The sequence below is a fragment of the Erinaceus europaeus genome, chromosome 19 (genome assembly GCF_950295315.1).
Source record: "Erinaceus europaeus chromosome 19, mEriEur2.1, whole genome shotgun sequence".
NCBI lineage: Eukaryota > Metazoa > Chordata > Mammalia > Eulipotyphla > Erinaceidae > Erinaceus > Erinaceus europaeus.
In genome coordinates this window covers 59,946,643-59,961,860 of record NC_080180.1, presented here as the reverse complement: position 1 = coordinate 59,961,860, position 15,218 = coordinate 59,946,643, and the positions used below count along the sequence as shown (strand labels likewise).

Here is a 15,218-nt window from a genome sequence, read left to right as displayed (position 1 = left end):
CTCTGTGCTTAGAACCTGACCCTGGTCTAATTATATCTTCTGGCTGGGCCAGCGCTGGCTGGCTTGTGCCCGGCTGATTAATAGCACTGGGGAGCAGGCCACCTGAAGCCAGGAGTTCCCGGTCTGACCGGGCTGCCGCAGTTCACAAAGTCCCCAGGAGGTGGAGTTTGCTGAGCTGAGGGCACAGTGGAGTAGCCCCACTGTCCTCCCTTTTCCTGCTTTCTTCAGGCCATCCCTTACACCCAGTGATGGCAGTGTACACAGCAATCAAAGAAAAGTCGGGGGCTGGGCAGTAGCGCAGCAGGTTAAGCGCACATGGCGCGAAATGCAAGGACAGGAGTAAGGATCCTGGTTTGAGCCCTCGGCTCCCCACCTGTAGGGGAGTCGCTTCACAAGCGGTGAAGCAGGTCTGCAGGTGTCTGTCTTTCTCTCCCTCTCTCTGTCTTCCCCTTCTCTTTCCATTTCTCTCTGTCCTATCCAACAACATCAACAGCAATAACAACAACAAGGGCAAGAAAAATTGGGAAAAGTAACCTCCAGGAGCAGTGGATTTGTACTGCAGGCACTGAGCCCCAGCGATAACCCTGGAGGGAAAAGAAAAAGAAAAAGAAAGAAAAGTCATCCACAAACTTGATACTCAGCTTTATGTGATCATGACAGCTATGCAAAGTGAACCCGTTAAGAAACAGAGTCTGGGGAGTCGGGCTGTAGTGCAGCGGGCTAAGCGCAGGGACCGGCATAAGGATCCCGGTTCGAACCCTGGCTCCTCACCTGCAGGGGAGTCGCTTCACAGGCGGTGAAGCAGGTCTGCAGGTGTCTGTCTTTCTCTCCCCACTCTGTCTTCCCCTCCTCTCTCCATTTCTCTCTGTCCTATCCAACAACAACAACAATAATAACTACAACAATAAAACAACAAGGGCAACAAAAGGGAATAAATAAATAAAATAAATATAAAAAAAAGAAACAGAGTCTGAAGTATAGATATATGGTGTTTACTTTATTATTTATTTATTTTTCCTCTAGGGTTATTGCTGGGGCACAGCACTACAAATCCTTGGCTCCTGGCACCCCCTCCCTTTTTCTATTCTTTCCTTTTCTCCTTCTTTCATCTTCTCCTTCTCTTATTTGTTATTGGATAAGACAGAGAGAAATTGAGAGGGGTGGGGGAGACAGAGAGGGAGAAGGAGAAACACCTGCAGACCTGCTTCGTTGCTTGTGAAGTGTCCCTCCTACAGGTGAGGAGCCGGGGGGCTTGAACCTGGATCCTTGTGCGGGTCATTGAGCTCCGTATATATGTGCTTAACCCGGTGCACCACTGCCAGGCGCCTGGTGATTATTTTATCTTTTCTTTCTTTCTTTCTCTCTTTCTTTTTTTTTTTTTTTTTTTTGGTGGTACTTGGGGCTTTTGCATGTGTTATCTCAATATTCCTGGGACATTTTTTTCTTTTTATTTCAGAGAGAGAGAGAGAGAGATGCGCAGGCAATGCAGTACCAGAACTGCCCTGGTGGTGCTGCATTTCCCTGTGATTCTGGGGGACCTGGACTGTGCTTATGGCAAGGCAAGGACCACCAGATGAGCTGCATTCTTGCCCAAACGCATGGCTCTTACATAAGCTCCATGATGATGCTTCTTTTTTCCCCTATGATTTCCCTTAAGCACGTATATGCAGGCACATCTGGCTGAAGTTTCCCTCCCCTCTAACAATCCCCGCAAGGCTCTCCACCATGACATCTGCTCTGAACCTCACAGGCATGGAATCAAGAATCACGGCTTCTTCTTGACATGCTTATGAAGGCACAACTTCTTCCTGTATTGCTGAGTGCACTCCGCTGCTGTGTGACTGAGTCCTGATCTATTTAGAGGTTATTCTGTCTCTACATAGCCGGGCTACTTGCAGATTTAAGCCACTGAGCAGATATGTGCCGGGGCCATTCACGTACAAGCCTCTCTGATGATGGGTGAGTTTGCTTCTCCGGGTAAACAGCCAAGAGTGGACTGGCTGGGATAGCAGAGAGTGTTTTGCTCTCGTGGAACCTGCCAAACACGTCTCCAAAGCAGCTGTGCCATTTGAAACCCCCACCACACCACAGAACGTTCCCTTTGTGGTGCTGGGGCTTGAACCTGGGCAGCCTGCATGGATAGGCCGTGCCTCCCCAGTGAGAGATCCCTCTGGTCCCCAGAGTAGCTTATCTGAATGAACAGAGATAAATATTAAGGATTTATTTATGGGTCCGGGTGGTGGTGCACTTGGTTAAGTGCACATAGTACTAAGAGCAAGGACCTGCTCAAGGATCGGGGTTCGAGCCCCTGGCTCCCCACCTGCAGGGGGAAGCTTCACAGTAGCAAAGCAGGTCTGCAGGTGTCCACTTTCTCTCTCTCTGTCTGTGTGTATGTGTCCCCTTTTCTTAATTTCACTCTGTCCTACCCAAGAAAACGGAAAAAAATGGCCATCAGGAGCAGTGAATTTATAGTGCCAGCACTGAGTTCCAGCACTAACCCTGGAGGCAAAAAAAAAAAAAAAATTATGAGTACTGAGTGGAGAGAGAGAGAACCAAAGGATTACTCTGGGACATGTGGGGCCTGGAATCAAACTCAGCATCTTCCATTTGCAAGTCCTGTACACCATCATTGCCCACCCCACCACCCCACCCCCCAGCCTTCAGATACATAGCATGTGAAATAAATCTTTAAAGAAACACTCAGAAGTTCCAGCAGGGAGGAGAGAGAAACAGCAGCCTCTCTGAGGGGCGAAGAGGCCAAGGGGTGGTGAGTGCCTTGTGTATAGGTGACACACCACGGAAACTAACTTCAGAGAAGTTACTTCCACGAGTCACATAAACTCATTTTTCTGGCTTTTTCCACAGCCCAGAAGACTCCTTTCTGTTCAGTGTCCAAGTCCCACCTGACCGCTGGCTATTTTTAAAAAATTTACTTATTTAATCAGAGAGAGAGAGAAACCTAGCCAAGCTCAGGCCTTTATGTTATTCCTGCTGGCAGGTGCATGGAGCCATGCCTGCCTCCAATAGGTGCCACGTGACAATAAAAAAGCTCATAACAGAGCCCTGCGTGTTGCCTGGGAGATTTTCAATCTTCCCCAAAGTGAGGAGGGGAGTCTACAGAATAAAAGGAACAGGTGACAGAGAAAAGGAAAGAGGCCCGGGCTGCAAGCCAGCTCCTGTGACAGCATGGAGAGAGAGGGAGGGGTGAGCGCTGTAAGCTGCACCACCCTGCTCTGAGAATCTGCAAACAGCTCCTTGCCCTGCCTGTGGAGGCCAGAGCCCTTCTGAGCCAGTGTGTGCAGCTGTGCTGAAACGAACAACCCGAGAAGCTGGGTAGGGAGACCACAACTTGCAAACCACAGGAGGGCCAGAGCCCACTTGTTCTCCGCCCAGTAAGCCTCTGCACACATCCTGTGCTAACGGTCAGTAGATGTGTCGATCCACACCTGCTGGCATGAAGCCAGTGCTGCTGCTTGCCCAGGCACCTTTGCACTGAGCTCAAGTACTAAGAGCACTAGAGCCGGCCCACCCTGGGGGGCTGTGGGTGCTGCCCTCAGTCTCTCCATTGCTGCACCGTGGAGCTTGTCTGCACTGACTGGAGCTAAAGTCAGTGCAGACAAGAGAGGGGGAGGTGCGTGGTTCCACGTTAATGCAAATCAGGAGGAGGGAGCAGTGATCGAGTCATCAGATCTGTTCAAGCGAGAGTCCGTCCTCAAGAGGCACCGCACTGGTACAACCCGGGGTGAACTGGAAAGACACCCCACGGCACCAACAGCGGGGTGCATCTAGTTCCTCAGGGTTCAGAAGCCACAGAGCAGAGGGCGAGAGAAGGAACATGTTCCAGGGCGAGCTGGGACATGTTCTGGAACAGAGTTCAGTCTGAGGGGCTGCAGAGTCTTCTTGCGTCGAGCTAGCCTGGGATAATGGGCGACAGGCAGCACGACCCCCCCCTCCCCCACGCCCCCAGAGCCAAGGCCTGCAGCTGCCCCAGAGGGAAGCACACGGAGGAAAGCAAGCCAGAACGTTTGTGTGCTAAACGCCACTAGAGCCAGCAGCCTGGCAGGAACAGCAACAGGCAGGAAAGTGTCTTGGCTCTTAAATCAGCACAGAAAGAAGACACGTGAGCTCTTCAAAGGATGCCCGGGGACCCCCCCCCCCCCAAAGATCACACAGGAACGCACCGCAACCTGCCTTTGCAATGCTCACTGTACCTTCTTAGCTACAACAAGCCCCCCCCAAATAATAAGGGGTGAGGGTAGCAAGAGGTGTCGGGCATTAAGCCAGCCCCACCCCCTGCATTGCTGACACTATGGGCTATTTACATCATCATTGTTTTGCCTGAAAGATCTCCACCCATCCCCTTGATCTGTCTTCTTTCTACCTGGAGACCCGCCCTGCCTGCAGGGTATCATTAATCCCACCTGTTAAAACCCTCGCAACAGTTGCTGAGGAAGCTTCCACCTTCCCAGCGTGCTTCTGCCTTTCTCCGCCCCCTTTCCTAGCCATTTCCGTTTCCGACTTGCCACTTCCGGTTTTGTCCTATAAAAGCACTGGCTCTCTGATCCATAGATCCTTTTGCATGACCACGCTGCCACAAGTTCCTGAGTCATCTATCTCCCGTGTTGCTGAGGGAGCATAAGGCCAGAGGGATCGAGGACTGAGCTAAGAGGCAACAAATGGTGCAGAGAAGGCAACACGGAGGCCGGCCCTCTGCATGCGGCAAGGGCTGGTACACAGAGACTGAAAGAGCTTAGAGCTGTACTGGTCTGTGTTCAACATTAAAATGTGATGTTAGCTTGGCAAACATTCCTTCCCTCCCCAGTGAAACTGTAACATATCAATCTGGAAGGCTGAGTGGTGATGTACCCCCACCCCAGTAGAGCACATATATTATCATGTGTGAGGACCAGTGTTCAAGACCCAGGTCCCCACCTGCAGGGAGGAAGCCACATCAGCAGTGCTGCAGATGCCTGCCTCTCTCTCTCCTCTCTCTCTCTCTCTCCCTCTCTCTCTCCCTCTCTCCTTCCCTCTCACTCTTCTCTATCTCACTCTCTATAACAAAATGGCCATTGGGAGTAGTGGGACCATGCAGGCACCGAGCTGCAGAGATAACCCTGGTGGCCAAAGTAAACCTCCAAGCCGCACAGCCCAGCCACACTTGTGAGAGCCAGACGTGAGTCGGCACATTTCCCTTCCCTTTCAGCAGAGCAATGCTCAGCTCTGGCTGCTGGTGGTGCTGGGGCTCAAACCTGGGACCTCTCACACAGGAGTCCTGTGTGCCACCACCATACCCTCACCCCACCTGATTCTGTGCCTCCCAGACCTGCTGAGAGCTCTCATACTGGGGTCAAATCAAATCAAATCACCCAACTGGGCATCAAGAGGCTCAGCCAGCAGTGTCCCACCCCTGGAGCAGAGTGGCTCTAATTTCATGAAACAGACGTCTCCAAGGGCTTAGGCTACAGGGAATGAACAAGGCTGGGGGCCGGGATGGGGGGGCAGGGGTTTACGGAGCAGACACGTTGGAGGAGACCCACCTTTCGGGGTCTGGCCAGGGAGGTGTGGCCCACAGGCAAGAAGCCACTGTACACACAGAAACCCTTGTGTGTACACACACACACACACACACACACACACACACACACACACGAGACAGTGGGAGCAGGCAGCCCAGAGACTCACCGGCATGGCAGGATCCGGACCACGTCATTGGGCTTGTAGCCTTCGATGCAGACAGCACAGTTGTCAAAATCGGGCTCCGTCTCCTGCAGCAGAGAAGGCCAGGTGGGCCCAGGTTTGCAATTTCAGTTGCATGTACACCCAACAGCAATCCAAGGGGGGAACCTCCTGGGGGGGAAATTCTCCCCCAACCCTGTGTTGTGGGACCCCTTTCCCTCTTTCCCTCCCCAGTGACTGACACTGGCAGAAATAGCAGAAGAAATAGCAGCTGGAAAGTTGTCCTCAAGGGTGTAAATCTCATTGAATAGCCCATAGTATATTCCTTATGCAATGGTCCTCTCATTTTGTTTTTTTATTATCCTGGGGGGGTGCTGGAGGGGAGAAGAATGCACTTCCCATTCACTAGTGGTTTAAGTGAAGCTGATCTTTTTTTTTTTTTTTTCCTCCAGGGTTATTGCTGGGCTCGGTGCCTGCACCATGAATCTACCGCTCCTGGAGGCCATTTCCCCCCCCCCCCCTTTTTGTTGCCCTAGTTGTTGCAGCCTCGTTGCGGTTATTATTGCCATTGTTGACGTTGCTTTCTTGTTGGATAGGACAGAGAGAAATGGAGAGAGGAGGGGAAGACAGAGAGAGAGGGGAGAGAAAGATAGACACCTGCAGACCTGCTTCACCGCCCGTGAAGCGACTCCCCTGCAGGTGGGGAGCCGGGGGCTCGAACCGGGATCCTTATGCCGGTCCCTGCACTTTGCGCCACGTGCGCTTAACCCACTGCGCCACCGCCCGACTCCCAAGTGAAGCTGATCTTATGAGGAACTGTGGCCCCTTTCAGGAGCTAGAAACTGGCAGCACATGATCATTGAGACCAAGCAATTATTCCGATCAGTGAGAACAGGGTTGTGAGTCCCCTCCAATCCCATTGGGGTCAGTGCCTACACTATGACTCCACTGCTCCTGGCAGCCATTTCCCCCTTTTATTTGGATAGGACAGAGAAATGGAGAGAGGATGGGGAGATAGAGAGGCAGAGAAAGACAGGCACCTGCAGACCTGCTTCACCGCCTGTGAAGCATCCTCCCTACAGGTGAGGAACTGGGGCTTGAACCAGAATCCTTGCACAGGCCCTTTGGCTTAGTACAATGTGCACTTAGCCAGATGTGCCAGTCCCTGGCCCCAGACCCCCCTGGCTTTCCGACACTGTTCTCCAGCGAGGGAGGCTGCTACAATGCCTTTGGAGTTTAGATTCTGAATATGACTCCAGTATCCACTGCTGACTGAAGTGGGAAACTCACACAGAGCAGCGCACAGGGATGCAGGGACCTGCTTCTCACATCCTGACACCAGGCACAAATGCTTTGCACCTTGACAACACCAGGATAAGGCCGCTCGCTCTTGCCTGAATGGTGAACGCTGGTTCCTCCTTTGCATGAGTTGCTCGGAAGCCCCACCCCAAAGGGGAGACCCATTTCGGCTGTGCGTTCCAGGCATTGCGTCTGTGTGACCGTTTCTCCTCAACTTTCCTCCTTCAGCGTCTCCTATGTCTCCTTCAACATCCGTGCTGTCCTCCGTGGGCATTTTATAAACTGCTTTCATTTCTACCCAATAAGCAAGCCTATGATCGCAGACCCCGAGAGGAGAAATGCTCCGTCTTTTCCCCCTTCCTTCCCCCAGCCGCCCCCACCACCCCAGCCACTCTCAGGAGCCCCTTGGGCCAGCCCCTCCCCAAGCACCCAGAGGCTGCTGTTACCTTGTCCCCCTTCTTGATGGTCCGGACCTGGAGCTTGCTGATGGCTTTCTTTGCTGCATCTCCTAGTCGGCGCTGAAAAATCAAAAGCTTCTCGTTAGTGATCTCCAAGGCGGAACATGACTGACTCGGCTTCTGCAGGCATGTCCTGACACAGGGCAGCCCACTCTGTGTTCACACACAGGTGCCATGGGTGTCCACAGGGTGACAGGCAGGGTGACCCTACAAATGGAGCTTGGACAAAGAGCTCCGTCACTCAGGTGTTCTTCAGGCTGAGCTTTAGGCCAGGGGCCCATGGCACAAGGGACCCGAGTGGGTGGGCCTTTTGCTAGCGTCGCCCCTCAGCCTGAGTGGAGTCCTTGGAATCAGCTTGCTCTCTGCCTCTCCTTTCACACTCAGCTCTCCTGCTCCTGCAACCTCTTCAACCCACATTTGAATGCAGCCTCCCCTGTTCCCCCAGATCCGTCTAGATGAATCTCCCACTATTCACATTCCTTGGTCCTTCACACACACACACACACACACACATGCCAGTGTCATCTCAATTGTGTGTGTGTGTGTGTGTGTGTGTGTGTGTGTGTGCATGTGTGTAAAGGGAAACTAAAAAATACACTGGACAGTCTGACGAGTAATTCTAAAGCAAAAGCTTGGGAAACCATCGTCACCCCCACCAAGAAATAACCTATCAGATCAGGCTCCTTTATTTATAGAGAGACATTCCTCCAGTGAGGCCTGCACTAATGAAATGAAAGAGCACTAATGTAATGAGAAGAGTGGGAGAGGATTACATTTAGTCTGTCAAGGGAAAACAAAGGTGTGTGTGTGTGTGTGTGTGTGTGTGTGTGTGTTTTGGGTGTTGCCTTTCTTTCTTCAGTGCATGTACTTCTGATTTGTAACAGATAATGCAGTGAATACACAACAAAGGCAGTGAAACACATTTGAAAGGTAAATGAGACAAATATTTATACAGAGTAATAATATGCTTTCACTCCTTTTGTTCTCTTTGAAAACAGACACTTAAGTGTCTCTCCTTCCTTCCTTCCTTCCTCCCTCTTTGTTCTTTTTCTTTTTTTTTTTACCAGAGCACGACTCAGCTCTGGCTTATGGTGGTGCAGGGGATTGAACTTTAAACTAATGAATAGCTGACACAGCCACAGCACCAGGCTAATAATGAAATATCACCTTACCCTTAGCAGAACCCTGTAATAAAAATGCTATTTTATAGAATGAGTTTAGGCTTACAGAGAGCTTCACTGTCTAATGGGACTGCGTCAGTTAACAGACTGGTTGAAATTTGAATAAAATGAAGACTGACTTCACAGCTGAAGCTGAAGCAACACCCATTCATCCTTCACCAGCTATACATTTAACCGGCCAGTCAACTGTCAACCAACCAATATCTATCTAGTCAGTCAACTAATTAATATATTTTTTATTTTTTAAATTTCTTTATTGGGGAATTAATGTTTTTCATGCAACAGTAAAGACACCAGTGAATATTTGGCCAGTCATCTAACAAGTATCTAGCTTGTTAGTCAGTCAACCAACAAGCCAATGAGCAAGTCAACTATCCAACCGACCAATATCTATCTAGTCAGTCAACTAACCAGTCGATCGCTAGTCAAACACTTGAGATTTGCAGAGAAGGTCTGGAGCAGTCAGCAGGCACTGAAGAGTCTACTGTGGTCAGTACTGATGGGGGCACGAGGGGAAGGGACAAGACGGGAGAGAGGTGAGGCTGACAGACCGGAACTCTCCTTCCTCCGCCTGCTGCTCCATCACCCCTGAGTCCCCCACACAAGCCACCATGGGTTGGGAGGGATCCCTTCCCAGAGCCCTCCTAGCAGACACACTCCTAGTGCACACCCTTGAAGCCTCTGTGTGTCTGCTCCAGTCTCCCAGTGCACAGCCACAAGCCTTGCCATTTGTTTTCAATGATGGAGCGTCAGTCCTACTACTTTTCTCTCCTGTGTGCTCCCTGAGGGCAGGGCTGTGCTAGTTTCTGCTCCCCATTCTGTCCCCACACCCACAATAAAGCTACCTTCACCAGCTGACCCTCAGTCATTCACACATGCACACACCCCTTCCCCTATAGTTTACTTTCTAGTGGAAACTGCATTGCTGTGTGAGAATCGAATAAAATATCTAAAATAAATTTTTAAAATTTATTTATTCTCTTTTTATTGTCTTTGTTTTTTTTATTGTTGTTATTGATGTCATTGTTGCTGGACAGGACAGAGAGAAATGGAGAGAGAAGGGGAAGACAGAGAGGGGGAGAGAAAGATAGACACCTGCAGACCTGCTTCACAGTCTGTGAAGTGACTCCCCTGCAGGTGGGGAGATGGGGGCTTGGACCGAGAATCGAATGAAATATTAAACGGGACTAGAACAACAAAAACAACCTGAGGAATTTAGCCTTTAAGGGGGAAATTTATGGACGGAATGTTAAGTAGTGATTGTGCAAATGAAAGCCAAAACTGTGGTCCTCACTTTAACGAAACAAGCTGGCCTCAACTGAAGTCTGGAGCAAGAATCTAAAGGTTTTTGGAGGAGGAGTGACCAGCCACCAAGAGACAATGTTGCAGCCTGTGAACTTACGCTCAGATGACTTCTAGGGGTCCAGGTAAACTAGTAACTAGTTTTGATTATTTTCGTGTTTTCAGCTAAGAACTATGATATTTATGTAATTATATTTAATTGGAATGATCTGATCCCAATTAAATTACCTAGATCACCTACACTTTTCATGTCCAAAGACTAAGCAGAGCAATTAAGCACAGGAAGTAATTTTCAGACACTGGTCAACGATTATACTCAAAGGAATTTTATTTTGAAGAAATGTGAATCAGACATGTTTCAGAATTTAATTTCATATAATAGACTTCCTGAGCAAGTGAACTATGTCCGCCTTAATTGTACACACGTAAGGTAAGCTCCAAGATCGTTTTAAATATTGTCAGGTGTTTAACTTTACTTTTTGGGTATATCTGAATTTAAAAAAAGGTGTGTCTTTAAGAGCAACCCCCTCCTCTCAAGCAGAATAAAAGCCTAAGCCTTGCCCTTTGGGAAGGAAACAGAAGCTGCTTTTATTTGGCAAAAACTCCATGCACTTTGGAGCTGTAAAGTTCAGACTGACATTGAGACCAGCAGTCAAGGTAGTCAGAAAGAGGAATTCCATCACCAGCCTCCCGTGCCTACGGCCTGAGCCAGTGAAAGGAGCTCCATAGATGACAGAGCCATCTGGGAAAAGATGACTTGGCCAAATGAGCAAAAGCAGAAGAAGGAGAAAATGGAGGAAGCAAAGGATGAACATCAGCGTCGAGTCTGTGAGGCTCCCCTCCCAGGAAACCCAGTGCTGACTCAGGCAGGGAGAGAGATTTGCTCTCCTCAGTCGTCCTGCGCAGTGAACGCCTCGGCTCAGCCTCTGCTCCACGTGTGAACAATCAGAGCCACGCACGTAACTCTGGAGGAGGGCAAGGAGTGGGTGTGGGCCCTGACTGAATGAAGGTGAATGTCTCCCCGACAGAGGGAGAATGCATGTTGGTTCCAAGTACTCAGGAAATACAGGAAAACCAGCTTCTGGGACACTCAAAATCATTATGGGACCAGGCACTACTGGGTTTTTCCACAGGAGTTTGAGTGAGCAAAGTAATGAGGAAAGCACCACGAAGTTTTAAAAAGTGCTGTGACTATTTGCCAAATTTCATTAGTATGTGCACACCTTAAATTTTTTATGATCTTTATTTTATTTGTTAGCTAGAGACAGTCAGAAATCAAGAGGGAAAGGGGTGATAGAGAGGGACAGAGACAGAGACACCTGCAGCCTGCAGCCCTGCTTCACCAGTTGCAAAGCTTTCTCCCTGCAGGTGGGAACCGGGGACTTGAACCCAAGTCCTTGTGCACTGTAACATGTGCACTCAACCAGGTGTGCCACTGCCCAGCCCCCTGTGCACATCTTTTTATATTCAAGTGACTCAAAACCCACCACAGAAATATTCACTTATACCAAAAAATAACAAAGCAAAGCAAAGCAAACAAAACTGTCCCACTTGCAATTCAACAATTGTCAAATGCAGCTGGAATTCCAGGATGCAAACAGAAGAGGTCAAGAGTAAAACCCCACCTGCTCAGCATAAAATGTCCCGGGTTAAGCTGTGGATGCCGTTGGAGTTGGTCTCCCGCACCCAGTGAGTACAGAGCCTGTGTGAGTGGAGGAGCCTGGAGGGCAAGCTGCTCAGAGTCTCTCAGGCCTGGGGCCAGAAGATATGACAAGGCACAGTCATGGGGTGTCCATGGAATGCTGTCCACTGGGGACCTGCCAGGTTTCGGGGGGGGGCTCAGGTTTGGGCAGACTGCTTCTTCCAGGTGGGGCCCCTCTCCCGTTTCAGGCTGCACCTGCAGATTCCCTGTAACCTGTCCAGACCCAAATCACACTGTTCACAGAGGATGATCAGGAGTTGGACCATCTCATAACTAGGTTAGTGGATCCATTGGATCAAAACAGGCCAAAGGAAATATTCTCCTAGCTTGTGGACACCAGTGAAGATAAATGGTTTCATGGAAAAAAAATCTACACAAAACCACTAGGACCATAAAGTCCTATGCAGATGCCAACAGAGACGGCAAACAAGGACAGACCCCAATTCAGCCCGAGACTCCTAAGCTGGGAGTTTCCAGATACTTAGGAAATGGAGAAAAGCAAGGGACTTTGTCCTGTCTATCCTCTGTATTCTAAACAGAAATGCAGTGAAGGTGATTTAAAAAAAACAAAACCCAAAGCTCAACTAGGAACATAAAGATGCAAAGACAGCCACAAAACTGAGTGCAAATTTTTACTTTCCACACGTGTACAAACCTCTTACAAACATGCCCCCTCTTTCTACCAGAGGTCTTGTATAGATAATAACGGGGGTCACCCTCACAGTGAGCAGAAGGACAATACAATGTCCCTTTGTTCTGCGTGAAGCAAGGACTCTGGAGATGGAATCAGAGCTGATGTCACGTGTCTGGAACCTGCTGGGGACGTAGGTGACCCAGACTCTGTCCTCACTCATTCTGATGCATAATAATGACCCCCCCCCCCTCACAAAGCCAGGCTGATGCAAGGAGTCAGCACACAGCCAGCCATACTAATCTACACATGTGGCTTTCCACATCATGGTCTGAAAAACAGGCAACGGAATTAGAAGGACAATTCTAAAGAAAGAGGAGAATTCACCGGGCAAGACAAAGTGTCTGCACACAGACTATGAGGTAGAGACCTCAGGGATTTTGAGAAGAGAAGGCAGTGGCTTGGACACCGGAAGATTCCACTTTTTTTTTGTTTTGTTTTGTTTTTGCCTTCAGGGTTATCACTGGGGCTCAGTGTCTGCACTACGAATCCACTGCTCTTGGTGGCCATTTTTCCTATTTTGTTGCCCTTGCTGTGGTTATTATTGTTATTGTTGTTATAGCTGTTGTTGTTGGATAGGACAGAGAGAAATCTAGAGAGGGGGGAAGACAGGGGGGAGAGAAAGACAGACATCTGCAGGCTTGCTCCACCACCCATGAAGTGACCCCCCTGCAGGTGGGGAGCCGGGGGCTCGAACCGGGATCCTTCTGCCAGTTCTTGTGCTTTGCGCCACCTTCGCTTAACCCGCTGTGCTACCGCCCAGCCAAGATACCACTTTTTTTTTTTTTTTAAGATTTTTATTTATTCATTAATGAGAAATGACAGGAGAGAGAGAAAGAACCAGACATCACTCTGGTACGTGTGCTGCCGGGGATTGAACTCAGGACCTCATGCTTGAGAGTCTAGTGCTTTAGCCACTGCGCCACCTCCCCGACCACAAGATGCCACTTTTAATCCTACTTCTATCACTGTGTGCACTGGGATGAAAAGCACTGGGTCTTGGGTCCCCTTGTCAGTTAGAGCAGGAAGGTCTCACTCTGCCTGGTCTTACTCTGTCAAGCACCCACAGCATATCTGGGACGCCAGGACCCTTTGAGACTTCCATCATCTCCAACACAAGAGGTGAATCAAAGGCTGGAAAGACCCTGAAGTCCCTGTGACTGGGGAATGGATAAGGAAGAGGCAGGCTCGGCTTACTTGGGGGCCCCGCCCGGTGCTGAGGAGAGATGACCTGCTACCATTTGCAGCAGCATGAGTGTCATGGAGAAAGTCAGAGGGAGAGAGACACACTGACTTCATGCACGTGCATGCAGTATATGAGGACACAAACTGAAGCAAACAAGAAACACGTGCTCTAGAACCAGTTAGTAAAGACTGTAAGGGAGGAGGGCAGGAAATGGGCAGGAGAAAGGTGGAACTGTGTGGTGCAGTGCAGAGCTGGGCTGGCAGTGGTGGTGTGCTGATGCTGATTTTGGGGGGCCTGGGAGGTTAAGCGCACATAGTACAAAGCATAGAGCCCGCATAAGGATCCTGGTTCAAGCCCCCAGCTCCCCACCTGCAGGGAGATGCTTCACAAGTGGCCAAGCAGGTCTGCAGGTGTCTCTCTTTCTCTCTCCCTCTCTATCTCCCCCACCCCTCTCCATTTCTCTCTGTCCCACACTATAAAATGGAAAAAATGGCTGCTGGGATTTGTGGTACCGGCACTGAGCCCCTGTGATAACCCTGGAGACAAAACCCCATATGCTGCTTTTCAAGGACACACACCTACAGTGTTGTGATGCTGTAGTGTGAGGTTACTGCAATGAGACATAACGGTAACTCAGACTGAAGAGCTGACTGAAAATCAAAACGAAAGTATCAGAAACCTGCAAAGAAGCTAACATAGGCAAACAACATTGTGTGTGTGTGTGTGCGTGTGCGTGTGTGTGCATGTCTGTTTGTCTGTGCGTGTATGTTAAAAACAGAAAACATCTCTGGGAGGGAGGATACTACTGCAAGGAGTTTCCCTGGGTAGCATGGGGGCACACACTGGCAGTACTTTTGCCTTGCAATGATTTCTCCTTTTTACATTTCAAACCATGCTTGTGTGTTCTGTTCCAAAATTGTGACTTTTAGAAATGACTTGAAAATTTCTCATTTAACCTTCTGTTCAGAAGGAGGAAGTTCTGCCTAATATCCTAGGTCCCTATTTGCATAACCTCAGCTCCCTTGCCCTTCCTCCTTAAAATTTTTTAAAAAATTATCTTTATTTATTGAATAGAGACATCCAGAAATTGAAAGGATAGGAAAGAGAGGGAAAATGAAAGAGAGGTACCTGCAGCCCTGCTTCACCATTCGCAAAGTTTTCACCCAGCAGGTGGGGACTGGGGTTCGAACCTGGGTCCTTTTTTAAAAAAAATATTTATTTATTCCCTTTTGTTGTCCTTGATGTCGTTGTTGTTGGATAGAACAGAGAGAAATGGAGAGAGGAGGGGAAGACAGAGAGGGGGAGAGAAAGACAGACACCTGCAGACCTGCTTCACTGCCTGTGAAGCAACTCCCCTGCAGGTGGGGAGCCGGGGGCTCGAACCAGGATCCTTACGCCGGGTCCTTGTGCTTTGCGCCACCTGCGCTTAACCCACTGCGCCACCGCCCGATTCCCTGAACCCGGGTCCTTGTGCATTGTGTCATGTGCGCTCAACCAAGTGCGCCACCACATTCCCCCCCCCCCCCCGCCCCAAGGCCTTTCTCCTTTATTATGAGGCTGACTAACACATCCATCCAAGAAAAGAGCCATTGGAATGTGGGGTGAAGCACCCCCATGGCACAGAATACTGTCAGTTAGCCAAATATTAAAGGAGGAGTATCTGGCAAAGATCAGAAAAAGCTCTAGAGCGGATGACTGCCGTCTTCATTCTGAGCAAGGATGT

The 15,218-nt window shown here is 49.5% G+C and overlaps 1 protein-coding gene across 2 annotated transcripts in view; it reads right to left on the bottom strand.

Moving 5' to 3' along the window:
• Nucleotides 1–15,218, bottom strand: part of RNF150 (ring finger protein 150) — a 170,035-nt gene that overhangs the window by 43,685 nt on the left and 111,132 nt on the right. The window contains exons 3-5 of one of the 2 annotated variants that reach the window (XM_060179047.1): nucleotides 14,624–14,692; nucleotides 7,422–7,493; nucleotides 5,683–5,765 (exon numbers count right to left, since the gene is read on the bottom strand). In XM_060179047.1, the coding sequence (XP_060035030.1) occupies nucleotides 5,683–5,765; nucleotides 7,422–7,493; nucleotides 14,624–14,692 (224 nt within the window). The remainder of the gene's footprint in view (nucleotides 1–5,682; nucleotides 5,766–7,421; nucleotides 7,494–14,623; nucleotides 14,693–15,218) is intronic. The other variant, XM_060179046.1, reaches the window with a different exon arrangement.